Source organism: Lepus europaeus, chromosome 3, assembly GCF_033115175.1.
Source record: "Lepus europaeus isolate LE1 chromosome 3, mLepTim1.pri, whole genome shotgun sequence".
Lineage (NCBI taxonomy): Eukaryota > Metazoa > Chordata > Mammalia > Lagomorpha > Leporidae > Lepus > Lepus europaeus.
The window spans coordinates 84,414,435-84,434,131 of record NC_084829.1 but is presented as its reverse complement, the minus strand read 5'-3'; the positions used below and the strand labels follow the sequence as shown (position 1 = coordinate 84,434,131).

The 19,697-nt window shown below is 41.5% G+C and overlaps 1 protein-coding gene, 1 non-coding gene and 1 pseudogene across 4 annotated transcripts in view; 1 reads left to right on the top strand and 2 right to left on the bottom strand.

Moving 5' to 3' along the window:
- The window catches only part of SLC35A1 (solute carrier family 35 member A1), a 44,535-nt gene extending 25,214 nt beyond the window's left edge, over positions 1-19,321 (bottom strand). Inside the window, exons 1-2 of one of the 3 annotated variants that reach the window (XM_062186477.1) lie at positions 19,056-19,321; positions 10,557-10,734 (exon numbers count right to left, since the gene is read on the bottom strand). In XM_062186477.1, coding sequence (XP_062042461.1) covers positions 10,557-10,734; positions 19,056-19,071 — 194 coding nt within the window. In that variant the 5' untranslated portion in view covers positions 19,072-19,321. Of the gene's footprint in view, positions 1-10,556; positions 10,735-17,946; positions 18,054-18,510; positions 18,568-19,055 lie in introns of those variants that run through there. The other 2 variants (XM_062186478.1, XM_062186479.1) reach the window with 2 other exon arrangements.
- On the bottom strand, positions 4,729-4,860 carry LOC133757285 (U2 spliceosomal RNA; annotated as a pseudogene).
- LOC133757223 (U6 spliceosomal RNA) lies at positions 11,660-11,765 on the top strand. Its single transcript, XR_009865599.1, has one exon. It is a non-coding gene; the product is annotated as a U6 spliceosomal RNA (small nuclear RNA).
- Positions 19,322-19,697: the final 376 nt, after the last annotated feature.

Genomic DNA, 19,697 nt, shown 5'->3' with positions numbered 1-19,697 from the left:
GTGCTTGGGCCCCTGCACCCGCATGGGAGACCAGGAGAAGCACCTGGCTCTTGGCTTCGGATCAGCGAGATGCGCCGGCCGCAGCGGCCATTGGAGGGTGAACCAATGGCAAAAAAGAAGACCTTTCTCTCTGTCTGTCTCACTCACTACCCACTCTGCCTGTCAAAAAAAAAAAAAAAAAAAAACTATTTAAAAATAAAAAGAAAACCACATTGTTTTGGTTATTTCTATTAAATTAGAAAATTGAAAAAGTTAAAAAAAAAAAGAATGAGGTAGCTTTCTATGTACTGACAAAAAGCCACTTTTAAGATCAAATATTCGGCCAGCGCTGTGGCTCAACAGGCTAATCCTCCACCTTGCGGCGCCGGCACACCAGGTTCTAGTCCCGGTCGGGGCTCCGGATTCTGTCCAGGTTGCCCCTCTTCCAGGCCAGCTCTCTGCTATGGCCAGGGAGTGCAGTGGAGGATGGCCCAAGTGCTTGGGCCCTGCACCCGCATGGGAGACCAGGAGAAGCACCTGGCTCCTGCCATCGGATCAGCGCGGTGCGCCGGCCGCAGCGCGCCGGCCGCGGCAGCCATTGGAGGGTGAACCAACGGCAAAGGAAGACCTTTCTCTCTGTCTCTCTCTCTCTCTCACTGTCCACTCTGCCTGTCAAAAAAAAAAAAAAAATCAAATATTCAAGTGTAAAGTGTGATACAGTATCTACAGTATATATTGGAAAGTACCCAGTAATCTCTTGTATATAAGTAAAATTCACCAGTTTAGAACATGTGAGCTTCATTTGTTAAATGAGCAATCCATTAATTCCTTCTCATATCCTCCTAACTTCTTACTAAAATAAATATAATTCCATTTCAAAATTTCCTGGAAATTTTAAGTAAAATCAGTGGAAGGAGGATTACCAAATTAGGGATAAATTGAAATCAAAATGACTTGTCAGTGTTTCAAATTACTCACCAAATTACACTGAAGGAGCAAAAGAGAAGTATGCTAGATAATCTACAAAACACTCTTTTTACTCTATGCTCTCAAACAAAAGGCAAGAAGTACAACATACAAATATTGAACTCTATAGTTAAGTTTGTTTTCCCACAGATATATATTATAAGTTCTGAACCTACCTATAATATTTTCCAGGACTGAGCAAATAAATAAATATCTTGAGGATAATGGAAGTCAGACTCATCACTATTAGCAAAGGGAATATGGGTGAAGGTTAGAATGAACCCCCATGGTACCAGCTCAGAATTGTAGTTATCAATCAAAGCATGCAAAGAAAAAAATGAGGAACCCCGAAATAGATCACACTGCCCAAATATGGGACATAAAAATGATAATCATGGGTTCTCTGCCATACAGTAAGATAACCCATAAATTCATAGTCATATAAATAAACTGAAAGAATCAAAGGGGGAGAGTAAAAGATCATTGGAGTAGAATGCTACCTAATAAATGTACTAAATGTCTGTGTCTAGCCTTCCCTAGATACAATTCATATGTTGAGCCCTAACCCCCTTCCCCAATATAATGGCACTTTTATTTGAAGGTGAGGCCTGGATTTAGCTAGTCATGAGTGTTGACCCACCACAATGGGATTAAAGGTTATAATAATAATATAGGGGGCCGGCGCTGTGGCGTAGTGGGTAAAGCTGCCACCTGTAGTGCCAGCATCCCATATGGGTGCCGGTTCAAGTCCTGGCTGCTCCACTTCCAATCCAGCTCTCTGCTATGGCCTGGGAAAGTAGTAGAAGATGGCCCAAGTCCTTGAGCCCCTGCACCCGCATGGGAGACCCAGAAGAAACTCCTGGCTCCTGGCTTTGGATCGGCACAGCTCCGGCCATTGCAGCCATCTGGGGAGCGAACCAGCGGATGGAAAACCTCTCTGTCTCTCCTTCTCTCTGTGTGTAACTCTTTCAAAGAATTAAATAAATCTTTAAAGAAAAAAAAAGAATATAGATCTCTCTCCATCAAAAAGGCAGCTGATAGCACACTGAGAAGAAGGCCCTCACCAGAGACCTAAACTGCTAGCATCTTGATTCTAAACCTCTAGAACTATGAGAAATTTTTGTTGCTTAATCCATCCAGTCAGTGGTATTTTGTTATAGCAGCAGGAATTAAAACACATGGGAAATTGTTAACATTTGGAAATAACTGCATCCTGATTTAAGATAAATGGCAAAAATGTTAACATTTGGGAGTAATAAAAAGCAAAATTATTGGAAACCACTGAAATGTCTAAGTACTTACCTCTGTCCTAGCTAATAAAAAAATGCCTAATTATTTTGTTGTTCTCAAAGACAATTTGAAAATCTGAGATCAGGAACTTTGTCTTCTAATCCTGTCACTTTTACCTTTGTCAAATTAAAACTCCCCTCAGCCTAAGATTTCTCATCATAGAAAAAGAAATAATAGCCACAGCTAAAGGGGAGCTACAATTATACTGACTGTATTTACCTGAATGTTTACCTTTTTTTTTTTTTTTTTTTTTTTTGACAGGCAGAGTGGACAGTGAGAGAGAGAGAGAGAGAGAGAAAGGTCTTCCTTTTCCATTGGTTCACCCCACGGCCGCTGCCAGCGGCACACCAAGCTGATCTGAAGCCAGGAGCCAGGCGCTTCCTCCTGGTCTCCCATGCGGGTGCGGGGCCCAAGCACTTGGGCCATCCTCCACTGCACTCCTGGGCCACAGCAGAGAGCTGGCCTGGAAAAGGGGCAACCTGGACAGAATCCGGAGCCCTGACCGGGACTAGAACCCGGTGTGCCGGTGCCGCAGGCAGAGGATTAGCCTATTGAGCTGCGGCGCCTGCCTCTCATCTTTTTCTAAAGCAGGACATGAAACAGTGTTCAGCATTCCTCCCTGGCAAGCTGCCATTCTCAGTGACAACAATCCTCAATGTCTGAAGGAAACGAATTTAGCTGCTGTAATTTTAAACATGTCTGACATTTTACATAACACATTTCCACAATGATTAACAGTCTGTGCTCTACACAGTGCGGATACCTGCTCATGAGGTTCTTTAAAAAATGCTTTTCCACAGTAATACTCAAAAGGAGCACTATTCTTTGGTTTTTCTTTTTTCGTAAAGATTTACTTGTTTGAGAGTCAGAGTTACACAGAGGGAGAGGTCTTCCATCCTCTGGTCCACTCTCCAGATGGCCGCAACGGCCAGAGCTATGCTGACCTGAAACCAGGAGCCAGGAGCTTCTTCTGGGACTCCCACACTGTTGCAGGGTCCCAAGGACTTGGGCCATCTTCTACTGCATTCCCAGGCCATAGCAGAGAGCTGAATTGAAGTGGAGCAGCCGGGACTCAAACCAGCACCCATATGGGATGCTGGCACTGCAGGCGGTGGCTTACCCGCTATGCCACAGCTCCTGCCTCTCTTTGGTTTTTATAGAGCAGTAACTTATAGCAAAAATACACTGACTGGTTTCTTCATACTTACCGCCCAGTTTTCTTGGAAATTACACCAAGGTATGCATCTCTGCCTTCTGTTCTTTTACAACTTGAGAAAAATGTGTATTCTTTTTTTTTCCCCCAAAGAAATATAAATGAAATCCCTTCACTTAATTACCCCAGTGTATATCACACACTCTACCCAAACAAGTCTGTATTTCTTCTAAGAAGTCAATTAAATTTTCCAAGTGAACTGTATTTATAATGTTTAAATTCTCTATATATATTATAAATACCTAGGGCAAAGAGAAGACTTGGGATTAAAATTAAGCTAATGTAGGGGGCAGCACTACGATACAATGTGTTAAGCTGCAACCCATGATGCCAGCATCCCAAATGAGTACTGGTTTGAGTCCTAGCTGCTCCACTTCTGAGCCAGCTCCCTCCCAGCTATGTGCCTTGGAAAGCAGCAAGATGCCCTAGTGCTTGGGCATGTGAGAGACCTGGATGGAGTACCAAGTTCCTGGTTTTGGCCTGGCCCAGCCACAGCCTTTGCAGACATATGGAGAGTGAACAAGTAGATGGAAGATCCCTCCCTCCCCTTCTACCTGTTTCAAATAAATCTTTTTAAAAAATTTAAAGCTAACATCTTCCAGTGTTCTGGGGGCCAGCTATACCCTTCAGTCTACAAAGGTTTTACCATAATTATGTGAATATTAGGACACAGATGCCTCAGGGATTATAACCCCTCTCTCTACTCTTATACCAGGAAAGGGCTAAAAGGGAAGAGAAAGCATCAAAGAAAACAGGGTCTTAGCCATTTGTCCTAGACTGCCATCATAGGTTCTGTTCAAACAGGATTTCTACATTACAGAAACTCTCCCTCAGCTCCTGACAGAGAGGGTAGCCTTTCACTTAAGAACATGGGTCTCGAACCTCACTGGTACCTTTGGTCTGCCAATTCTGTACTCAAAGATTGCAACAGTAATCCCTTTCTAGGCTCAAACTTTTCACAAAGGAAATGAGTCTGACCAGATTTCAGCTCTCCAAGACTGACCAGGAACCACTCCTGGAGCTATAACTTCCTCTGCTTCAATCCTTTGCATCCGAAGGTTTGAATCTGCATGCTTGGTCGAATTTATTTTTCCCCTAGCCTGCTTAATTGAATTCTCACAAAGTTCTAGGCCACCGCCTTAGACTGATTCTTCTATTTCTTAAACAACCTGACCTCATTTATCTAAACAGAGGGCACCTATTAATAATTATGTGTTTCTCTCTATAGTAGTTCTGAGGTTTCTGGTTATCCAGTCCAGAAAACACTGACCTTTAAGGATATGGAGTCTAATAATATTGCAAATCAGAATACTTTTTTTTTTTATTTTGTCCTCGGATAGAGGATGTACCAGATATTAAACTGATAAGAACAGATACTACACTTGATCTTAGCCAAAAGGCCGAGAAGTGATCCAGAATACTTTCACAAGATCACTTTCTTTAAACAATTATTTCCAGTCCCATGATATCAAATATTTTCTATTATAAGGACCACCAAATGTATTTCTCTATCTAGACCTCTCCTCTGAGTTTCAGACCCATTACTCTAACAGCCTATTCTCCATGCCCACTTGGATGTCTCAAAGGCATTAAAATAAATGCATTATACCTACCCAAAATTTAACTGTTGCTATCTTCTTTCCCCCAAATCTGTGTTATTTCCTGTCTTGGTCACAAATACCTCTACCTATCTGGTTCTTAATAGTAGGAAACATGGGCAGATACACAGAGCAGCAAAAAACAATTAAGGCATGCAACACAAATTTTCCCAATGAAGTTGAGCAAACTAACAGTCCACATTCTTGTTTCTGGTCTCACCCTATAAACAAGAGCAATATATTTATTGCCACATTCTTCATATTTTTGAAATTTTTTTTTGGTGACCATACTGTTTAAAATGTCTCCTAAATGTAGTGCTAGTGCTGTGTAGTGTTCTAAGTATAAGAAGCCTGTGATGTATGGAGACCTCTTATGGCAAAAAAACACCAAATATGTAAAAGTGGCCGGTGCTATGGTATAGCAAGTTCAGCCGCTGCCTGCAGTGCTGGCAATCAATATGACAAAGTCTCGGCTGCTACTTCCAATCCAGCTTTCTGCTAATGTGCCTAGTAGTGGAGAATGGCCCAAGTCCTTGGGCCCCTGCACTCACGTGGGAGACCCAGAAGAAACTCCTGGATCCCGGCTTCGTTCTGGCCCAGCTCTAGCCACTGCAGTCATTTTCAGAGTGAACCAGCGGATTGAAGAGCCCTCTCCCCCCATCCCCAACCCTCCTTCCATCCTTCTCCCTCTCCAACACTGACTTAAAAAAAAAAAAGTAAAAGGCATCAGATAAAATGCTGGCAGCCATGAGTTCAACACTAATTAATCAACAGTACATATTAATTAAGGTGACTTTACACTGAAACACACAAAAGACAAGGTCATGTATTGGTCAGTTGATGAAAATGTTGTGGCCAGTGGCTCACTAACCCTGTATTTCCCCAAGGATTAAGGGTTCAGTGTTCACTAATTCAGTGTTAGTGATGACTTTACAGAACACAACTACCTCAGACAATGGTAAGTATGTATCCAACCCTATCATCAAGTCCTATAGATTATACCTCCACAGCATGAGTCAAATCCATTAACTTCTCTTTGTTACATCTGCTGTCATCATAGGACATTATTTCTTGCCTCAAATAAATTTCCCTATCTCCAACTCTTCCAATCCATTTCCTTCAAAGGGGTCAAAATTACTCATAAAGCAAAAGCGGCTACCACGTTGATGACTGAGTTAACTGTGCAATGATTTCCTAATGTACCTGATGTGAAATCCCGAAAACCCTTAAGAGGTCCACAAGATTGCTCTTTGTGGCCTGATGACCTCTCCAGCTTCAGCTCAGCACCACTCCCCTCTCACACCACTGCAGACACATTCTTCCTCTTCTTTAAAAATCAGGGACTTGTCAGCCTCAGCAATTTCAAACACACTGTTCCCTTTGCCTCCTCTCTGCTCTTATATAACTTCTACTCACTCTTCAACTCAAAATGTGTTACTTCCCTCTGTGTTTCCTTCATAATACCACCAATTCATTATTTATTATTATATTTGGCTCTTTAATAGACTATTATCTCCATGAAGGAAGAACTATGCCTTTTTAACTTGCACCTATATTTCCTGCATCCTAATTAGGGCTTGATAAATATTCCAAAAAGTGTGTGAAAAATGAAATTAAAAATCTGTTTTGGTGCAAAACATTTTTGAACTCCATGCAGAGTTTTTTCATAATATGCAATTTCCACAGGCTTTTTCAAATACCCTTGTTTTACTCATCTTTTTTATATTCCAGCTGCTTCAAGTGAATTATAAGCCAACAATCCTTTCAAGGTATTGTTTTAAAAATTTCTTTATTCTTTTTTATGTGAAAGGTAGACACAGAGGTAGACATAGATAGATCTCAAATCCACTGGTTCACTTCTCAAATACCTAAACAGCCTTCTGCCAGGACTGGCCCAGGCAGACGCCAGGACCCAAACCCCAATTCAAGTCTCCCATGCAGGCAGAATGGGCTCAATCACCTGCTGCCTCCCAGGGTGTATGACAGTAGGAAGCTGGAAGCAAGGGCAGACTGGGATTCACACCCAGGTATTCAGATCTGATATGAATATGGACATCCTAGTGACTAGATCAAATGCTCATCAGCTTTCAAGAGCTAGAAACAGTTTTCAGCATTTTTACTGGATATTTTTCCCAAACTGAGAGTTGTGCTTCAGTTTCATCATCAATTGTAGCAATACTTATTGCTGAAGAAGCAATCACAATGTCCTATAACATTTCATTTATAGCTGTCTGTGACCTCACAGGTTGAAACAGTTCTTTATCTTCTGCTTTTTACCATTCTAGTAAGTTAACATTCTCATGGATATCCTCTAAAAATTAAACATTTAGGGGTCGTCTCTGTGGTGTAGCAGGAGAGGCAGCCGCCTACAGTGCCGGTGTCCCATGTGGGTGCCAGTCTGAGACTCGGCTGCTCCACTTCTGATCCAGCTCTCTACTATGGCCCAAGAAGGCAGTGGAGGATGGTCCAAGTCCTTGGGACCCTGCACCCCTGTAGAAGACCTGGAGGAGGCTTCTGGATCCTGACTTCAGATCGGCCCAGCTCCAGCCACTGCGGCCATTTGGAGAGCAAACCAGTGGATAAAAGACCTCTCTCTCTCTTTCTCTCTCTCTCTCTCTCTTTCTCTCTCTCTCTCTCTCTCCTTCTGCTTCTGGCTCGCTGTGGCCCCACCTTTTAAATAAATAAATAATTCTTTAGGGAAAAAAAGTAAACCTTTAGTTCCAAAAAACAAAACTGTTTTTCTTGCACAAATATTAAGTATTCAGTTTTTACCAGTGCATTTCAAATAAACACATGACAACTTTATAACATATTTCTCCACAGAAACATTCACTCTAAAATCCAGTAGATTCAAACACAGTTCACCTCCTGCATATTTTCTAATTGTTTTCCAATGCTTTTTCCACTAAGAAACTCCTTATGTTTTAAATGATTCTTCTCTACAACCAGATTCTTATCAGTTACATTCCATCAAATGCAAACCACCAAAACTCTGTATATTATAATTATTTACCTTTTTCTGATTGTCCCTGGTCTTTGTATGCACTCATCTGGGGATAAGTGTTCACAAAATAGTATGATTCTGGCTTCTATATTATGCTGGTGAAAAACAATGATGATGACAAAGAATGGCATTTGGTTTTTCCACACTATTATTATTTCAGCACCTTTATTTAACTTAGCCTGGTGAATTTTTAGAAATATTTGTAGTTTTTATTATGACATATTTTCCAAAAAACTTTCCACAAACCAACTGACCATAACATCGGATAGCTAAAGAAAAGTAAAATATACTGTACACCAAGGAATGCAAAGCTGGAAAAGCATTAAAATAAATTCTGGGCAGGTGGGTTGGTAGAAACTGGTCTAACTACTAAGTTATACCAAAGGCTTCATTGCTTTTCCTTACACATTGGTTTAGAAAAATTCTTAAGTTACAAAACAAACTGAACCATGATTTGATTTTACAGTTTAAAGTAGCTAATATCACACTGTGATATATATTAATAGTATTATTAAATGATTTATATATAATACACACATAATCCCTATATAGTTCCTGAGTTATAACTTTCTGTCTCTTTGGAAGTTCGGGGACCCAAAGAAATGTGCCTTAATGGTCTATTAATTTATTAACTCTAAGTTTATTATATGAAAATTGCTCTGTAGTTTTAAGCAGATTTTTGCCTTTGAAATACTGCCTTTTAAAGGTATGATAAGGACCTTTCATTTCTCTGAGATTTTCCAGAATGATGAATTTCATAACAAAAGTTAAATTTCAAGAAAAACAAATCTCATTAAAGTTAAAAACTGAAAAGTCTAAGATTTTACTCAACTTGAAACAAGTTAGGCTGCCAAAGTATCTCTGCCTACAAAATAAATTTTAAACCCCAAAATATTAAAGCTTTCTATTATTCAGTCTCACATGATTTTTCTGTTCTTCAAACTATTTTTATTCTTTTTCACATGATCCCTTGAAATCAAATGTGTGCTCACTGGTTTATTGTCTATTGCTTCAACTAAACCTAACTTCTAAGGTAGAGAACATATTTCATTCATGCCTGTATACAGCACCCCATGTGAAAACCATCTCATAGACACTACTCAATAAATAATAGATGGACTTATAAATGTTTAATGTAATTTGTCTATTTCTACCTAAAAGCCTACACACATGCTATTCCTCACTGCTTCCCCACTCTCACCAACACCTCTTGAAACCTGTATGAATTCTACCTGCCCCAGTGACTCAATAGGTCACCATCTCACAAATCTTTATCCAACACATTTATTTACAAGAATTTATTTCATTCCCACCAGCCTATAGTATTTCCTCTCATCTTCTGTATCAAGAAGATACAGAAAGGTAAATTTAGGGAGGTTAAGAAATATGTGGGGGGCCAGTGCTGTGGCGTGGCTGGTAAAGCCACCGCCTGTGGTGCTGGCATCCATTTATGGGCATCGGTCCAAGTCCCAGCTACTCCACTTCCAATCCAGCTCTCTGCTATAGCCTGGAAAAGCAGTGGAAGATGGTCCAAGTCCTTGGGCCCCTGCACCCACACGGGAGACCTGGAAGAAGCTCCTGGCTTTGAATTGGCCCAACTCTAGCTGTTGTGGTCATCTGGGGAGTGAACCAGCAGACGGAAGACTTCTCTCTCTCTCTCTCTGCTCTGCCTCTCTGTAACTCTGCCTTTCAAATAAATAAGGAAGGCAGGAAAAAGAATAGAATAGAATAGAATAGAATAGAATAGAATAGAATAGAATAGAGAAAGCAAGCTATGGGAGGCTATGAGTGAGTCAAGGATTGCAGCTAGGTCTAGGTCTACTCACTCCAAAATTCTTATTTTTAACCCTTTCTTTTACTGCATCCTTAAATAATTCTTAAATAATGTTATTTATTTAAAGCCCAGTGTTGCCATATATCAACAATGAAATCTTGAGGACCTCAGATGTTGTACAGATAAATAGGGGTACTTATGGTACTCAATCCAAAAATGTCTAAGAATTAAATGAAAAAAATCATGAAAATCATTTAGCAGAAGCTTGCACTTAACACAGGAAGCCCCCAAAAAATGTTTATCATCAACAAATTTTTTCTGTAAGGGTTAAATGGTAAATATCTTAGTCTTTGTGAGCCACGGAGTCTCTGCTGAACAAAACCGGCAGCAAGCTATATCTGGCTCACAGTCAAAATTTACCGGTGCCTACTTTATGGCAATGCTCCTCAACCTCAGTGTTACTGACATTTGGGGCTGGATACTTCCCAGTTGCAGAGGGCCGTCCTGGACACTGTAGGATGTTTAGCAGCATCCTTGGCCTCTACTCACTACACACCAGAGGAATCCCCAAGTTATCACACCAAAAAGTCTCCTGTGGGGCAAAATTGTCCCTAGTTAAAAAACACTGCTCTACAGTCATCAAACTTATACGGGTATAGCTTAAATTTTCTAAAAAAGAAAATACCTTAACAAACTTAAACAATAATGATTGAACAACGTACATATACTTACTTAGCTAAGAGTCCCACACTTAGCAATAACTTTACAACTTCTGTGATACACACAGCTGTGGTTGAAAAGTAGCGTTCTGTATTTGTTGTCCTTGTGTATCTCAAAGCTATAGTGTAAGCTGCAGCCACCAGGGTCATCACTGTCAAGCAGTATAACTTGAAGAGTAAACTGACATTTTCTGGAAAATATGTGCAACAAAGATATTACTTAGTAGACAGCATTATAAAAGTTAATCAACTAGTTACAGTGCAAAATGCCTAATTTCAAGCAAAAAAAAAAAATTAAAGCCTAAGACATTTTAAAGTTCATTTCAAAACAATACATTCCAATTACATGAACACAATGACAGTTGACTTTAAACATCAACAAGTGAGGCACAGATTTTGTTCCTGGGGAGTGCCTCAATTATGAGATTATGTGGCATACCAATTCTAGTTCAGGATGTTATAAATTATATATTTTAAATATCTTTAGGACTACAAACTTGTAAAAACAAAACAGAAAAGCAGAAGGAAAGCAGCTGCTATAATACATAGGCGTACTTCAGAAAGTTCATGGAGAAATGTAATTAAAAGATCAGTTTAAGGGTGAAATTTCAGCACAATAGTGCTTGAGATCAAGTCCCAGCATTGCTCTCCATTCAAACTTCCTGCTAATGCACTGGGAGGCAGCAGGTGACGGCTCCAGTTTTTGCAACCTTGCTATGCACAAGGCAAACCCAGACTGAGTTGACGGCTTCTGGCTTCAGCCTGGTCTAGCACACCTGCTGCAGGCATTTGGGACATGAACCAGCAGATGGGAAATCTCTCTGTGTTGCTCTCTTACCCTAACAAATAAAATAAAATTTTAAAATTCAGTTTATTTTGGTACAAAAGAACTTTGAAGTCCATGTATAGCTTTTTCATATGCCTTTCCCATGACCTCTGTGAAGACTGACTGTATGCATGGGCTTCAAATTTTTTACCAAAATAACTTTATCTTTTAATTTCATTTTCTATGAATTTTGCAAAATGCCCTAATAGATTCTAAATTTAAAGACGGCAGAGAAAAAGCAAAAGAAATAACTAAGTGATAAAGTGAAGCTTTATAGACAGCTTTATTATGCTCACTTCAGCAGAACATACACTAAGACTGGAACAAGTACAGAGAAGATTAGCATGGGCCTTGCACAAGGTTAATATATAAATTCATGAAACGTTCTATATTCTTTGTTTTCTTGTAGTCTGATGTGCTGCTCTATCCTCTGCATTTTCCTGTAATTTCCAAATGTATGTCAAAATGTTTGAATATAATCATATTAAAATATTTTGACATGGGAGTGCTATTGTGGCACAGTGGGTTAAGCTGCAACCTGCCATGCTGACATGCCATATGAGTACCAGTTCCAGCCCTGGCTGATCCAGCTTCCTGCTAATGAACCTGGGAAAGCAGCAGAAGTTGGTTGAAATGCTTGGGGCCCTGCCACTTATGTAAGACCTGGATGGAGTTCCAGGTTCCTAGCTTTAAGCTGGCCCAGTCCTGGCCATCGTAGCCATTTAGGGAGTGAACAAGTGGATGGAAGATCTCTTTGTCTTTCTGCCTCTCCCTGTGTTACTCTGGTTTTCAAATAAACAATTTTCTTAAATATTAGGAAAATATTATGATGATATGTCTCATTAATGGCATGTAATTTAATATTCATGATGTCAAGTTTGTTTAAGTAGTAGCCTATTATTTTCTCCATTTGTTTAAAGTTTGATTTTAATAATGTTATTTTAAAAATCTATTTATTTATTTGAAAGGTAAAGTTAGAGAGTAGGGGAGAGAATCTTCTATCCACTGGCTCACCCCCTAAATGGCTGCAACAGCCAGAGTTGGGCCAGATCAAAGCCTGGAGCCAGGGACTTCTTCCAGTTCTTCCACATGGGTGCAGGGGCCGAAGGACTTGGACCATCCTCTGCTACTTTCCCAGGTACAATAGCAAGGATCTGGTTCAGAAGTGGAGCAACCAGGATTCAAACTGGCACCCATATGGGATGCCAGCTTTGCAGGTGGTACTTTACCCTCTATACCACAATACTGGCCCCCATTTTCTCCATTATTAAAGTGTATCTTCCTATTGTCAAGTAACATACAATCTGTAGGGTAGTGTCTACATCATACAAATATCCTGTGCCTTGTCATCATTTCATCAGATTGTGTTTGTATTCACTACTGTTCTATTCCTTTATCAGTTATTTCATTGAGTATCTAAATCAAGGGTGGGGAATTGTTTATTTGTGAGCCATACAAAATTATCAACCTAAAAATTAGCCTGCTATAGATTTATTAAATATCAAATCCCACCTGCAGTTGCCTTGGCAGGGTCAGAGCAAATGATTTTGCAGGCCTTACATGGTCCATGGGCTGGATATCCCCTATCCCTGAAATAGTGATTTTTATTCTCTATTTATAAACTGGCATCCTTCTGCTAAATTAACATAACACTTTCCCCTAACGAATGGGCAAGAACTACACTTTCTCCTTAAAATTCAAAGTAAAGGCATTTCTTTTTCCCTTAATTTTCAGTATAAGTATCTGGTAGAAAATGAACTTTTTGAGTATCACTGTGGATTTATAGATCTCATGAAGTCACTATTCTGACATTTAAATCATTCCAAATGTACCCAGTAGGAGCCCCTTCGGATCAGCTCCTACGTCCTCCTGGTGTGTTCCATCTGATCTACTAAGTCACCTCTATGGCAAACAGGCTGTGCCAACTCAACCCCTATGGCAAACAGGCTGTGCCAACTCAACCTCGGGCCTCCAACCACACATCCTCCCAAGATACCCCTGTTCTTTTTATTCAGAAATGTTATTTAGACAGCAAGACCTGGGTGTGAGGAGTTTATTACTCCTGGAATGCTGTGACTTCTAGACCCTTTCATTGGACTTATCTAGGAAATACACAATCTTTAAAATGAAAACCATACACCTATATTGATCTTTAAGTTTAAAAATGGTTCTAAAGATTTATTTATTTGAAAGGCAGAGTTAGAGAGAGAGAGAGAAGGAGAGACAGAGAAAGAGGGGTCTTCCATCTGATGGTTCACTCCCCAAATGACTACAACAGCCAGGGCTGGGTCTCTTGCGTGGGTGCAGGGACCCAAGCATTTGGGCCATCCTCCACTAAGCTTTTCCAGGTTAATTAGCAGGGAGCTAGATCACCAAGAGGAGCAGCTGGGACTCAAATCAGCGTCCACATGGGATTCCAAAACTGCAGGTGGCAGTTTAACCTACTACGCCAGCCCAGATAGTTGAAAATAAACATCAGAATGCTTTAACTTCCTAGACACTGTACTTTCTCTTTCCTCTTATAATGAGTCTTGGTTCCTAATAATATTAAAATAATCACTTACCTGCTTTATCTCACAATATACATTAAATTGGGAGAAACAGCAACATTACTACTTCAAATAAAAACTACTGACTAAAAAAGGAGAACTCTATGAGAAACAATATGCCTAGCCTCTCAATTTACTGTATTATAAAGAAAAATAACTCATAAAGAATATTAAGAACAAAGCTCTATAAAAGTTGAAATGCACGAAAATATACATCACTCAATTTAAGAACAGCCTGCAAGTGTTTCAGAACAGCAGTCATCACTCAAGCGCCACCACCAGACCAGCTTCTTTGGCAAAACCACAGCACTGGGGTACCAGGTCTCTTCATACTACCTTAACTCTCTCATACAGCCATCACCCAAAGCTCAAACTATTTCTCCTTACTTTACTCACCTTCCAACCCTCATCCCTTCACTATTCTTAACCCCCACTCAAATCTTCACCTTCAGGTTAAATAGGGATTGGCATTTTTTTCATAAAGGACCAAAAATAGAGTTGGCCCTCCATATCCTTGGATTCAACCAACTGTAGACTAAAAATACTGAGGAAAAAAATGCCTCTGTATTAAACATGTACTAACACAGTGTAACAACGACTTACCTAGCATACACTATGCATAATAAAGTGTTATAAGCCATCTAGAGATGATTCAAGGTATACGGGAGGATTTGGGTAGATTAAATTAAATACTATTAAATTTCAGGATCCAGGATCCTGAAACCATTGCCCTGAGGATACTGAGGGATGACTTTATTTTGGGCTTCCAGGGACACAAGGCAAAATCAAGGATATCACACAAGGTACTTATGTAATAAGACAAAACAAGTATTTTGACAAATCAAATTACAATTGAGTATATTGCTTTGTAACATAAATTCACAACGGAGGAGAATGGAAGACGGGGGCTAACATTTTGCTTTGGTGTCCAAAGTTAGTATTCTTTTTTTTTTGACAGGCAGAGTGGACAGTGAGAGAGAGACAGAGAGAAAGGTCTTCCTTTTTGCCGTTGGTTCACCCTCCAATGGCCGCCGCGGTAGGCGCGCTGCGACCGGCACACCACGCTGATCCAATGGCAGGAGCCAGGTGCTTTTCCTGGTCTCCCATGGGGTGCAGGGCCCAACCACTTGGGCCATCCTCCACTGTACTCCCTGGCCACAGCAGAGAGCTGGCCTGGAAGAGGGGCAACCGGGACAGGATCGGTGCCCCGACCGGGACTAGAACCCAGTGTGCTGGCGCCGCAAGGCAGAGGATTAGCCTATTGAGCCGCGGCGCCGGCCCAAAGTTAGTATTCTACCTATCATCAAATCAACTGCAAATGTTTACATGTAAAAATCATTCTTAGTTCACAGGTCATAGGGAAATTAGCAATAGATCATTGGGCTAGTGTGGCCTAGTGCAGCATAATTTGGCAACCTCACTTTGGCCGACGCCGTGGCTTAACAGGCTAATCCTCCGCCTTTCGGCGCCGGCACACCGGGTTCTAGTCCTGGTTGGGGTGCCGGATTCTGTCCCGGTTGCCCCTCTTCCAGGCCAGCTCTCTGCTATGGCCCGGGAGTGCAGTGGAGGATGGCCCAAGTCCTTGGGCCCTGCACCCCATGGGAGACCAGGAAAAGCACCTGGCTCCTGGCTTCGGATCAGCGTGGTGCGCCGGCCGCAGCGGCCATTGGAGGGTGAACCAACGGCAAAAAGGAAGACCTTTCTCTCTGTCTCTCTCTCTCTCACTATCCACTCTGCCTGTCAAAAAAAAAAAAAGAAAAAAGAAAAAGAAAAAAAGAGTCAGGGACCTGGAGTAATTCCAGGCTTTTACTATAATTACATCATGTGCTAAGTATTCTTTTGTTCACTGCTTTGGAAGCCTAACCACAATTCAAAGATGATTTTGACAGAGAAATGAAATATGAGTTTCAAATAGTTTACCTTTAAATATGATAATGTAGAAACTTACAAGGAAACAGATTCTTTGATATAAAAATTTTCCCCTGGGTAAATTAAAGAATATTTTATAAACTGCAGGCAAATTTTTTTTAAAGATTTATTTATTTACTTGAAAGTCAGAGTTACACAGAGAAGGAAAGGCAGAAAGAGAGGGAGAGAGAGAGGTGGAGAGGGAGAGGGAGAAGAAGAGAGAGAGGTCTTCTACCTGCTGGTTCACTCCTCAGGTGGCCTCAATGGCTGGAGTTATGCCCATCTGAAGCCAGGAGCTTCTTCCTGGTCTCCCACAGGAGTGCAGGGGCCCTGGCATTTGGGCCATCCTCTACTGCTTTCCCAGGCCATAGTAGAGAGCTGGATCAAAAGTGGACCAGCTAGGACCGGAACTGGTGCCTATACGGGATGCTGACACTACAGGTGTTGGCTTTACCCACTATGCCACAGCGCCAGCCCCACAGGCAGTTTTAAATCACGTCAGGCTTTAACTACAAAATAATATGGAAAAACAGAATACAGCTTCTAACTGTCTACATTTTCTTTCCAAAACATAATGTTTATGTAAAAGGAAGTGAAGGAGATCACTACAGTACTTCTTTTGTTCTAAAACACATGAGGAAAATGTATGACTTCAAAACCAAACAGTAATAACCTTTAAAGAATCATTACAGATGAAAGCATTTCTCATCTTCCAGATAAGCAGTGAGCCAACTACACTGACCATTCATTTTTATATGGCCTGTCAGCTCAAAATGCATTTACATTTCAAAATGGTTGAAGAAAAATTTTAAATAAAATTTTGTGAAACACAAAAATTAAATGAAATTCAAATTTAAGTGTCCACAAGTAAAGTCTTATTGAAACAAAGCCACACTCATTTTTTTCTACATTATCTTGCCTACATTTTACCATACAACTGCACCGTTGAGCAGTTATGACAAAAACCATGCAGCCCTTCAAAGAACAGGCTTGCCCACCCATTTCCTAGATTATCCAGTTTCATAAATGTGGAAGGTTAGGACTGCAAAATACAAAATTGATTTATTTTAGTTACTGTACAGGTTCCTGATTGCAAAAACACCATAGTAAATATTTAAACACTAAACCAAGTACTTATAATCTACCAACATACACAGAGCTATAATTCTGTCATCAACTTTGAAAAAAAAAAAATCCTACTTGTACCGTGATCATATGGGAATGTATTTTATACTCTTGAAAATAACTACTGACCTAAGTGCAAAAGTAATCAAGTAAATTTAGATATAGGCAAAACACAAAGAACTTTGGTATGGAATACCATTTTTAAAACATAAATTTCAACTTTTTAAGAAATGTGTAGTATTTTCCTGTATGATTTTCTCTGACACTCCAGTTTAACATTATATCAAAACATTTCTTCTCTGCTCCACTCAGGAATCCACTAGTGGGAAATTTTATTATTAGGAATTTTTTTCGGGGTAATATAAAAAGCCCATGACATGTTTAAGCTTTGCTGAGAATTCAAATCACGCCCAAGGTCACTGATTATAAACCTTGCCCATAACTCAAGTGGCGGCCACATTATCCTCTGCTTCTCACAAAGTTCCCACTAGTTGTCATACAGTATTTGCTTCTGTGTGGGGAAAACGTTCCCTAAAAGAAACTTACAGTCTGCAATTAGATTTTCTTTTTAGATACAGTTTATTTTATGGTAGACACTATTTGTAACATCTGAGAATCTGTAACTCCTGCAAGCCCCAAAACATCAGGAAGCTAAGCAAACTGAAATTTTGTTAGGATTACACCTTTCCAGGAGGCATATAAAACTTGTAACATAACCAAGGCATAAGTATCAACTGGCAATAAACCTAAACCTGCTGCATCCATTTCAGGTAACGATTTTTTGTAATCAAGTTTTCATTCATAGTTGGTCTTGCTATCTCTGTTCTACATTAGTTATCAGAACAATTCTACTGCGGCTGGCATTGTGGCACAGCAAGTAAAGCCACCACCTGCAACTCCAGATCCAGTGCCCGCAGCTCCACTTCCAATCCAGCTCCCTGCTAATGCCCCGGGAAAGCAGAAGATGCCCCAAGTGCTTAGGCTCATGCACTCACGTAGGAAACCTGAAGAAATTCATGGCTCCTGGTTTTGGCCTGGCCCAGCCCTGGCCATTTCCACCATCTTAGGAGTGAACCAGCAGATGTAAGATTTCTGTTTCGCTTCCTCTCTCTGTAACCCTGCATTACAAATAAATAATTTTTTTTAATTCTATTTTTTATCCTTTATTTCCTATGTTGCTACAAAAAGACTGCTAAGGTTGGATTTATTTGAAATGAGTTAATGCTTAAGAAGCATACGCAAGTCAAGACAACGCCCCTGGGGCGGACCTACTGATAAATGTATACTCAAGGAAAATAACTTGGTGTCCATGCAAAAAGCTAATCTTTAAATATTTGTTCAGCAATTACAAGTGAAGCCAAGAGCTCCGGGGTGGAGAAAGAACACGAAAAGTTCCACCTCTCCTAGCCACTGCTCTATAGTCCAAAACTTTAGTTCTGGTCCAACTTACATACACGCCGCTCAGCAAAGCAAAACTGCTGCCTCCTTAAACGGTGATCAGTCACCAAATATTCTTGCCCGAATGTGCCATTCCTTGGGGGAAGGGAGGCGGATCTCACCTTCCATGCGGAGAATGAGTGTTCCTTCGGCTTGGAAGGAACTGCGAAGGACGCTCCCCAATGCTGTTTTGATGCACCAGGCAGACATGGTGTTAGTAGCTGCTAGATACAGACCAGCCGCTTCCTGGGCTTTGCACCCAGAGCGTGCCTTCAGGTAGGAGTATCCGCAGGGGCAGGAGGCGCAGAGGAGACCCGCAACTGTCCGGCCTTCCCGCTGGGTAAGCGGGTCCAGCCTGGGGTCTGCGCCGCAGCCCCGGCGTGTTCGAATCCAGGTCCCACTCGCCCAGCTCAGGGAGGCGGGCGCGCTCTCGGACCACCGACCGCCCCAGCGCGGACTCCGTGGCGGAGCAGGGCATCCGCAGTGGGAGGGCGGCTGCCGGCGCTGCCCTGACAGCCCAGAAGCGGCTCAACACAAACTTCGGACGCCCCACGCCTCGGCCTGGCCCCAGAGCACCTTCGCTTGGAGGGTGCTGCGCCGCCCCACGGGTGCGGGCAGGAGCTGACGCTCGCCCGCCGGCCGCAGCCCCGGCAGCCCAGGGACTCACCTCTTACGGCAGCCATGGTTCTCGTACCGCCCCGCGCGGAACTGACGCGCGCCCCCTCCGCTCGCCCTGCGCCGGGCGCGGGGCCCGCCCCCTGTGATCATAGAGAAGCAGCTGCTCGGCCTAGAGCGCCCTGCGGCCCGCTCGCTTCCCTCCCAGGCAAATACTAAAATCAGGCGCAGGAATTGGGAGAACCCAAAGGCAGGGGAGGCCTTTAGGGCCGAATCCTTGGCGAGGAGTGTCCGAAACTCAGTCCAAGGCGACGTTCGATGAACTGCAACCTCCGGCGGCCCAGGGAAACCCAGTCCAGGGAGCCGAGCGTTGCCTTCTGGGAATTGTAGTCTTCAAAGAGGTGGATTAGGCGGTAAATAGGGTTTTGGGGTGAGGCTTTGTGAGTGATTCATTCCTGTTTAAGTTGTTGGAACAGCTCCCAGAACTCGTAAAGTAACAAACTACTTTGGCAGTTTTTTTATCTTCCATCTCTCTCATCACCTTCCATTGTTAAATTGTTTAAATTTAGTACAGTTTGTATTATATATTGTTCAGAAGACTTGTGCCTGTGACATTAATTATATTTACCTAGCCAGACATTCTAACTATATGATCTTCGGACAGAAAAAAGACCTCGACAATTTTACATGTATC